Below are 10,000 nucleotides of genomic sequence, written 5' to 3' on the forward strand. Positions count from 1 at the left end.
GGTGGATAGCCTGCTTGTAAAAAAACATATCCTCCTAATTCATAGATATCAAATACTGACAAAACAGATCCCATTTTCTCACATACTGGGCGAAGAGAACGCCTTAAAAAATATATATCAAGGTAGGCACAATTGGCAAAAATAAATCAATTAAACCAAAAATATGAATGTTTGCTATGTACAAGTATTGTTTTGGAAGAGTGCAAACTTAAAGGCAATAGTCTTATTCATTTACTGGGTTGTGTATGTGTGTGTGTGTGTTTACTTCTGTGTAGTAATACTTCCTCTAAATGTGGGAATGTGCATGTGTATGAGAACCTGGGCCTATGTCTGAATGCTTGGGCATATAGGCTGACTCTTTTTCTTCTTTTTCTTTTTCTCTATAAAGTGAGTGAGTGAGTGAGAAGTGTGTATGAGTGTGTGTATATATATGTGATGTATATACATGTGTAAGTTTGTACATAAGTATTTATGTAGACTATTATTAATATTTTAAGATTGAATGGTGCTAAAACAGCTTTAAAAAGGTAATTCCATTTTTGCAATAAAATCATCTCCCATTAGAATGTGATCTTTGATAGTCTAATACTTTCTATAAATTAGAACTTTATAAAATGTCACCCTAGATATCAATTCAGCATGTTGCATTCTATGACAATGCCTACTTCACTCTCAATCTAACAACGAAGAAATCAGATTTAACACAACACTGATGGAATGGCAAGACCACCTGCTATGTCCACTGCCTTATTGTTTAATGACTGTCAAGCAGTCAATTATGACCCCCACCCTGCCCACCTGTTTACCCTTTTCCTTGATTTTAAGAGAAAAAAAAAAATTATATCAGTATAATAGTCATAATGGCAACACCAATAATATCTGCTTTATTTGCATTAGAATTGGTTGTTGAACACTGATGGAGCCATCCATGTGCAAACAAATTCAACAAAAGAAAACAGCAGACAGTTTAATTCCCAGTACCATTGGGTTAATCCTAATTACTTCCACTTTACTTTAATCATACATCTGCCCATATCATCCCTTTAACTCATTACTCCCCTTGGAAAACAAGTGACATTAATTTCCCCTTCTGACTTTCCAATCATTACAGTACCAAAAAGCATATGACTTTTATCTCTTATATTCCCTTCCCTTGATTAAATATTTGGTTGCTCTACTGGTACCAAAGATATATGACCATGCAACTTTATCTATAGGAAGATACTGTAATGCTGTAATGTTTCAACTAAAACTATCTCATATCTATTATATATTTTCAAAGTGATAATTATACAGAAAATCATATAACACTTAAATCCATACTACCAGTTACATCATACAGTTAACATACAAACAAAGTCTTAAAGAGAGATTTTTAAAACATTAAGAAATATGACCAAATAAGAAATACTTGCTCATTTACATTTAACTTCTACTCTTTTTCCTAAGCTTGCTACTTCAAATACCTTTCCCCTCACTTATGAACAAATACTGAAATGCTTTGGTTCTTGACATAAAATCAGAATAGAATATATTACTTGGAAAATAATTCAGATTTGATTTGTCTTCCTAACTTATTGGATCTGGGTGCCTCGTTGCCCACGTGGCCCAAAATCCAGGCATTGGGCTTACTGGAGTCTCAACTGGGTGTGTGGCTTGTAGGCCAAGCCCACACAAACATTCATGTGCAGTGTCAAGACTCCCTGGTTCTCCTTAGCAATATTTTGATCTCTTTTCCTGCCTAAGTGTATTTTGCTTTTCTGCCACTTCCCAAGGTCAATATTTGTAACTTGATATGTAATAAACTGTTAATTTTGCCCAGACTCCATATCATCTCCCTTGGTAGTCTATATCTCTGTACAATGATAATAGGCAACATATTGTTATTTGTTAAGTGTCCCCTCCTATATGCCCACCAAGTCTTTTCATCCTCCAAAATCTATGTTGCTTGGATCTATGGGGTTAGGTGATGAATAACAGGTAAACAGTTCTAGTATTACTACATGTGTATTAGTAAGACCTACTTCTGTAAGTGCACTACAGACATATTATGTTAACCAAAATTAATTGAACTTTCAATATCTGTAGAATGCTTATTAAATGTTTTCTTCATTTTACTTTTATATCTAATGACAAAACTTAAACAAATAAAATATATTCTCTATTATCACACTGCAAACTGTTCTCTTCCAAAGCATTTTAAAGAATGGTAATTGCAAATGTATCATGGTACTTAAATCCTACTTTATCTTCATTTATCAATGCTCATTACTTACATGCAGCATCTACCACAAATAAGAAAAAGACATTTCAACAAATTAGTCTTACATAATATTCAAGATGCTAGTTTTAAAGTCTTCAAAGAAAACATATAAATGAAATGTGGAACAGATGCCCTAATAGATTTTATAAAATGGATATTTTAAGCAACATTCAGTAAACAACAGCACTTTTACAAATGCCTTCAATACTAAGCCACATTGAAGTATTTGTCAAGTCATGGAAATTAGTGGAATATATTTAAAATCATGACAAACATTAACTTTTAATATTCCAATTTGGGCAACATTTCAATTTGTTATCAATGTTAGTTATTAATAATAGCAACATTCAAAGCTATCAGTGAAAAGTGTTTTTTCTTATTAGCAGGTCTGTGAAAGTTATAAGGAATTAAATCTAACTTATCTGGATGATTACATAGAAATGATATGATTTGCAGTTGTTATTATTCTTCATGAAAAGATGTGATCAAGTTATCTGATTTGCTAAAAAATATATCATACATATCATGAATATCATGAATCATGAACCCATTAGCACTGGGTAACTGTACTATCTACTGTAGTTATGTTTTGTAAATTCTGTTAACAAAGTGATGGCTCTACAAGCACTTAGCCACTAAGGAGTCGACTTGCAGGGCCTACCTGACCAACCAATTTCCCCATACCATGATTTTTTATCTATTCTAATACTAAAAAATGGGACTGTTACTATTATTTTTTTTTTTTTGTAAAGTTATCCATGGATCAAAAAAACTAATGACTAATTCACAGTAGCCATCACATTTATGTATGTATATACCATTCAAGCATTAACAGGTTAAAAATAACCCAAAAGTTAATTTCATGACATCTCAACCTTATGGGACTCCAAGTTCAAGTTCAGAACACATGACTAGTAAAAAGATGTAAAAACTATCATAAATTGTCATGCTTACTGATAATTTTCATTTATGACATTGATTTTCCAATTATTATTTTGGGACCAACAAGAAAAGAAAGTATGCAAAATGTGCATGATACCAACATACATACATATATACAAACATACATATACATATATATATCATATGTATTATATATATACATATACATATGCATATACTTATATATATGCATATATTTATATATATACTAATATTCATATACATATTCATATATATACATATTTATATATACATATATATTTATACACACATACATTCATATACATATATATATATTTATAAATATATATATTCATAAAAATATACATAGATTTATGTATATAGATATATTTATATATATACATATATATTTATGTATATACATCAATATTCTTATTTATATACATATATATCTATACATATACTTTATATATTCATATATATATATACTTATATATAAAGATAAACATGTTTGTATATATACATATATATATATTTATATATATATATATTTATATATGCATAAGTATATATACATATGTATATTCATATATATACATGTATACATATTCATATTTATATATAAATATATATTCACATATATACATATGTATATATATGTATATACATAGGTGTGATATATATGTATATATGCACATATATGTATTTTTATACAAAAATATAAGTATATATACATATATATTTATTTATGAATATATGTATATATATGTACATATGTGTATATATATAAAGATGTATGTGTACATATACGTATATATATGTATATACATATATATACATGTATATGTATATATATACACATATATATGCATATATACACATATATATAAATATATATACTTATACATATATATATATATATATTTATATATGTATGTTTGACATCCATTCTAAGATTCCAGTTAGCTAGAATAATACTCAAGCTTTGGGAATAGCTATATCTATCTGTAATAACAATAAATAAATGTCCTCAAACATAAGCTTATTTTTTTTTTATCACCCAATCATTTTCTTAAGAAATATGACTATTGATCTTCTTTGCATCTAAAAGAATATAGGCTTGATCTATTAACAAGGATTACAATCGTCAATCTACTGTTTCCTTTATATTTTAGATAGTATATACTAGTACAATTTATGTTCTAAAATTAAAATTGTTATCAGTCATGTAGTTTTGACAGCTAAATAATAAATAACTGACATATATGTTTTTCTGTTTAACATAAACTATATAAGGGGAAAAAGCAGTAGCAAATAGACATGCCTGCAGAAACCACCATTTTAATATTAATGTTAATTGTAATACTCAAAATGAATTTTTTAATACTTATATATCAGTACTATAATATTATTATCAATAAAATATCTATGTTCCTTACTTCTTCATCTGTCATACTTAAATATTGGTTATGTATGGCTAATATTAAAATCCACTTTACACTGTAAGTACCATATCATTAACTTTACTCCAAATTACTCTTAAAGTATTATAATTAATTAACAGCAACTTTGTTAAATTTAAGTGGAATTAACTTATGAACATATAAATCATCATAACCTAAATACAGGAAAAGAAGGTAATTTTTAGCACAAACACCTACTCTAGCAAATGAGAAAAGAAAAAGAAAACATGTAAGGCAAGCATATAATCTCAAACAAGTCTACTGTTCTAGTATACATAGGAAAAAGAAAAGATAAGACTAACCTGATTGAAATTGCTCTCACTGACTGAGAAGGTCTGTGTCTGTTCTGTGTCTAGATCGACTTTTTCGTTCAGCTCCTCCGAGCTCTCACTATCCGTAGATGTATCTTCCTTGTACAAGTCACTACTCTTCCTTCTATCACTGCCGCTTTGCTTGTCAGCATCTGTGCTTTTTCTCCTTTCCCTTCCCTTCACTACATCAGCTATTGTTGGTCGGATACAAATACTCTTCTCCCCTTTCTCACAGGGTTTCTGACTCACTTTCTCCCCACTGTCAGTCTTTTCCTTAGAACCATCAACAGTCATCCCTTCAAGTCTAATTGGTTCTCTGTCCCCTCTCTCACTAATGCCACTGAGTGAATTACCACTAGTTCTTTGATGGGATTTGGATTTCGATTCACCGGCTGACGACTTTTTAGGATGTGATTCTAATGGTCTCTGGGTTACTTTGGACAGTTTGGGAAGTTCATTATTTTCAAACACTTTTGCACTTTTTATAAGCTTTGACTTCTCCCCACTTTGCTCTGTGGATCTTGAGTCTTTGCACTTTGGTGAAACTTCCTTACTCTTTCGGCGCTCACTGGAAGAATCACGCTTTTTATCTTTGCTGGATGACAGAAACTCTTTGTTGTACTTTTTCTCTGGACTGAAGTCTTTATCTAGATTTCTTTCAAAACCTTCATCTCTCTCTAATCTTTTATCCACATGTATCTCTTTGTGTGGTCGCCTGTCACAAAAGTCATTACTTATTCTTTTCTCAAAGCTGTGATCCTTGCCCAACTTCCGGTCAGAATCACAGTCTTTGTTGATCTTCTCACAACCAGTCTCTTTCAAAAAACATTTGTCACAACCAGTTTCTTTGGAAGAGTATTTATCTGCAGGTTCTCGATTTACTGATTTTTCAGGTGCATGATCTCTCTCGTGCTTCTTCTCAGTCTCCTTGTCTTGTTTAACGTCACTGAGAGGATCTTTACTTGATCTCTTAAAAGGAAGGTGTTTCTTCTCTTTCTTATCAGATGTTATCTCTTTGTAAGACTTCTTTTCTTTTCCTGATTTTTTCACAGGCATGACATTTGCCTCAAAGAGATACTCTTTCTCTTTCTTTTCATTATTCAAATCCTTGTTAGTTCTCTCTTCCACAGCAGGATCCTTCTTTATTTTCTTCTCATGAGAGTTATCTTTGTTACTTCTTCTATCATGAGATTCCTTATTTTGCCTTTTCTCAGGGGTGGTATCCTTGCTTCCTCTTACATCTGCATGATCTTTAGTTTGCCTCTTTTCTGGGGTCACTTCCTTATTTGATTTCCTTTCTGCAGCAATACTCTTAAAAGTCTTTCTCTCTGAGACAGTATCCTTATGTGATTTCTTCTCAGGAGATGTATTCTTACCAGACTTCTTCTCAGGAGTCTCATGTGTTCTCTTTTCATCAGATGCTTCTCTAACCAATTTTTTATCGAGAGATGAATCTTTGAAAGATTTCTTCTCAAGAGACAAATCTTTGGTAGATTTCTTCTCTGGGGAAGGATCCTTAATATTCTTCTCTGGATACACATCTTTGACATGATCTTTATCAAGTTGTACATCTCTGCCTGATTTCTTGTCTTGCACACTTTCCAAACTTGTTTTCTCCTGATGACTTTCCTTGCTTGACTTCTTATCCTGTGAACTGTCTCTCGTTTTCTTTTCTGGTGACACAATCTTTCTATTTTTATCCATGCTATCCTTGTTTGATTTTCTTTCAAGGTTACTATCTCTAGACTTCATCTCATTGCAATCCTTTTTCACTTTCTTTTCACTACTAAAATCTATGGCCACTGGTACAACCTTCTCTGGGATTTCTTGATTTTTACTTCCACTTAAAATATCTTTGTTGGGTGATTTCTTCTCTGAATTAATTTCATTTCTAACCTTCTTGCTCTGGAAAGTTTCTTTAGTAATTTTCCTCTCTGTAAGAACATCTGCACCTGTTCGTACAAGTACATCACTTTCCTTTGGCAGCTTTTTCTCCAAATCTATTTCTTTACTTGACTTCTTTTCGAAACTGTTGTCCTTTGAAGTTTTTCGAGGATTGGTATCCTTGCTTGATCTCTTCTCAGCAGAGCTGTCTCTTTCTTTACCATTTTTCCTTTCATGTGCAGAAGCTTTACCAGCTTTCTTTTCAAAATACAACTCCTTATTGGAAGTTTTATCTGTGTTACTCTCCTTACTTAAATTTTTCTCTAACTGGACTTCTTTGCAAACTTTCTTCTCTATATTTGCATCTCTGTGCAGCTTCCTCTCGTTGCTCTGGTCTCGACAATTCTTTTTCTCAGGAAAGGATTCAGCACCAAGTTTTACTTCTGAGCAATCAACCATAGACAATTTCTTATCATAAGAGTTTTTCTCTGGCAATTCTTTGCTAATTTCACTACTTTTTTCATCTACTTTCAGAGATTCTGGTTTGTCAATTGTTGGAGTATTATTTGTCACTTTTGCCCTACTTTTTTCAAGATTCAGGTCTTCACTATCTGTGCGGTTTCCAGCTGGCAACGGTTGAGTGAAATGATCCACAGAGCTATTGAATTTTTCCTTCTTGCCAACTTTATTATTTTGCCAATTATTAATCTCATTTGCAGCAGCAGAATAATTAAATGACCTACACAATTTTACTACATCATAAACTTTATTATACTTTGTTGTGTTCTCGACAGTTTCTTTTATCACTGGATGCTTTGAGAAATCGTTTCCCAAAACTATTGTTTTCTGTTCACTTTGTTGCATAGAACTACTTTTTGTGCTAGACAACAACCGGTCAAATTCCCGATTAAGTTCCTTTTCCTTCTCACGCCTCCTCTCCTCCAATTCTGCTAGGGATATGGCTTTGTTTCTGGCCTCCTCTGCTTTCTCTTTGTCACACTCATCCCACCGTGGAGAGGTAAGGTCACACTTCTTCTCAGGTGGGGAAATGCTGCCTTTTTTATATGGCTGGAAAGGTACAGTTCTTGTCTCCTCAACCTTTAGTGTATGCAAAGGTATATTACCTTTATTTTCAATAATACATTTAGGATTAGAGATTTTGTCCTCATCAGCTATACTTTTCTCACACTTAGTTTCACTAACTAATGCCCCTTTCTCCTTTACGATGTCCAAAACTTCACTGGTGCAACTTTCTTGGACTGTTTCCTTGTTATTTACAGAGATTACTTCACTTCTACACAAGTTATTTTCAGACAATTTTGGCATCGACACTGGTAATAACTGCTTAGTATCATCAACACTAGATGGAAACCCAAGTTTCTTTGTATTCTCACTTCTCTCATTATCACTCCCATCACTATTATCATCATCACTGAAAACACTTGATTTGGACAACACTTTCTCCTCTAATAATGAACCTTTGGTAGTCTTATTAACCCCAAACCCAACAGCAGATATGCATGCAGCACTGGGTGATGTAAAGGAGTGTGAGGGTTTGTATATCTGGGCTGAGTTACCCTTTTGTGCAGGAGAGCCAGGAGCTTTGGAATCAGCAGCATTGGGTTTCCCAGAAGAAAACTCTTCATTCCTTCCAGCACCTCTAAACGAGCCATCACTTAAGGTTAGCTTTGGAGCAGTGAGCTGCGGTTTTCTTCTTGGTAAGGGTTTGTTCATAGGGCTAGAATCACCGTCTTCATCCTCCTTTTTCTGTTCATCATCCGAGGCAGAAGAACTGCTGTCACTCCACACCGAACTATCCGAATCAGAGTCCTGAAATATATTTGTCTATAAGTAACAGTTTAAGGTGAAACATTTTTTAGGTCTTGTATTGTCTTCACGATAAAAAATGATCTAGCTTTAATCCAATAAAGGAGGCACTCATGCATTTATGAATGTATGAATGCACGCAAATGCTCACACAAAGGTACACATGCATGCACGTAAAAAAAAAAAAAAAAAAAAACTTGCGCATGAACACACACACACACACACACACACACACACACACACACACACACACACACACACACACACACTATATATAATCTAATAATCCCTAAACTTCTTAATTAACATGTAATTCAAGTATATAGATTTCAACTACTTGTATTAAACTTTTAATCATACTGAGAAAGAATGGAGACATATTAAGAAAAAATAAGTAAAGAAACACAATATAGTTTTAAAAATATACAAATATACAGGAAAGAAGACCATAAGCACCCACTTAATTAACCATGAAATTGTTATAATTCATTTTCAATAATCTCAATGTTGAAACTATGACTTTTTAAAAACACGTACATTGCAATAAAATTCATTTCCTTAGATAAACCAAAGTGATATCTATTCTGGTATTAACATCAAAAATATATATATAGAACCAATAAAAACGTTTTCCACAAGCAAACAAAAAGGCCTAAGATTTCTCTAATTTATCCAAACTTTTTAATAAGTATTTAATCCCTGCTGTGAACAGTATCTATTATGTCAAATAATGTCTTATAAGGCTTATATGAATTGTTTTTACAATATAGCCCTTATTGAAAAATGCTTGATCTAACTAATGATCTGCATACAACCCTTAAAAAAACAAACAAAAAAAAAACAGAATTAGTACAAGAAAATCCAAAGAGCTACAAAAGGGTATAACCATTAATTCACCTTACGAAATAATGTAAATATTCAGTGTACAATTCACAATCACAAACTGCTTACCTGACTCCCACTGTCCGACCTAGAGTTGGATGGTGAGGGTGACCTCGACCCAGACCTGGAAATGGACTTGATGCTTTCCCTTGAGGGTGACCTGGACCTGGAGGGTGACCCAGAACTTATTCTTGAGTCAGACTCTGACTCTGATCCATCAGTGTCCGAGTCATCATCTTCCGAGTCATCATCAGCCTGGTCATGGTCCTCAACACTATCCCAATTCTCATTAATGGTCATGAGTGGCCCTTGCGAGCGATCAGGGGAGGGAGAATCCTGCAAAAATGTAATTATTTTACACATAGCATAACAAGTCACAAGTTCAAGTTTAATTACCTTGACTCTTACTGCTTCCTATCAGATATTCATATAAAAAAATTCCTTTATAAAAAAAATAATAATAATTT

General features: G+C 32.6%; 1 protein-coding gene across 5 annotated transcripts in view; it reads right to left on the reverse strand.

The window, feature by feature from the left end:
* LOC125045877 overlaps positions 1-10,000 on the reverse strand; it is a 115,678-nt gene that overhangs the window by 98,619 nt on the left and 7,059 nt on the right. For all 5 annotated transcript variants that reach the window (XM_047643448.1, XM_047643446.1, XM_047643447.1 and 2 more), the window contains exons 4-5: positions 9,603-9,869; positions 4,932-8,654 (exon numbers count right to left, since the gene is read on the reverse strand). In XM_047643448.1, the coding sequence (XP_047499404.1) occupies positions 4,932-8,654; positions 9,603-9,869 (3,990 nt within the window). The remainder of the gene's footprint in view (positions 1-4,931; positions 8,655-9,602; positions 9,870-10,000) is intronic.

Source organism: Penaeus chinensis, chromosome 38, assembly GCF_019202785.1.
Source record: "Penaeus chinensis breed Huanghai No. 1 chromosome 38, ASM1920278v2, whole genome shotgun sequence".
NCBI classification, from domain to species: domain Eukaryota; kingdom Metazoa; phylum Arthropoda; class Malacostraca; order Decapoda; family Penaeidae; genus Penaeus; species Penaeus chinensis.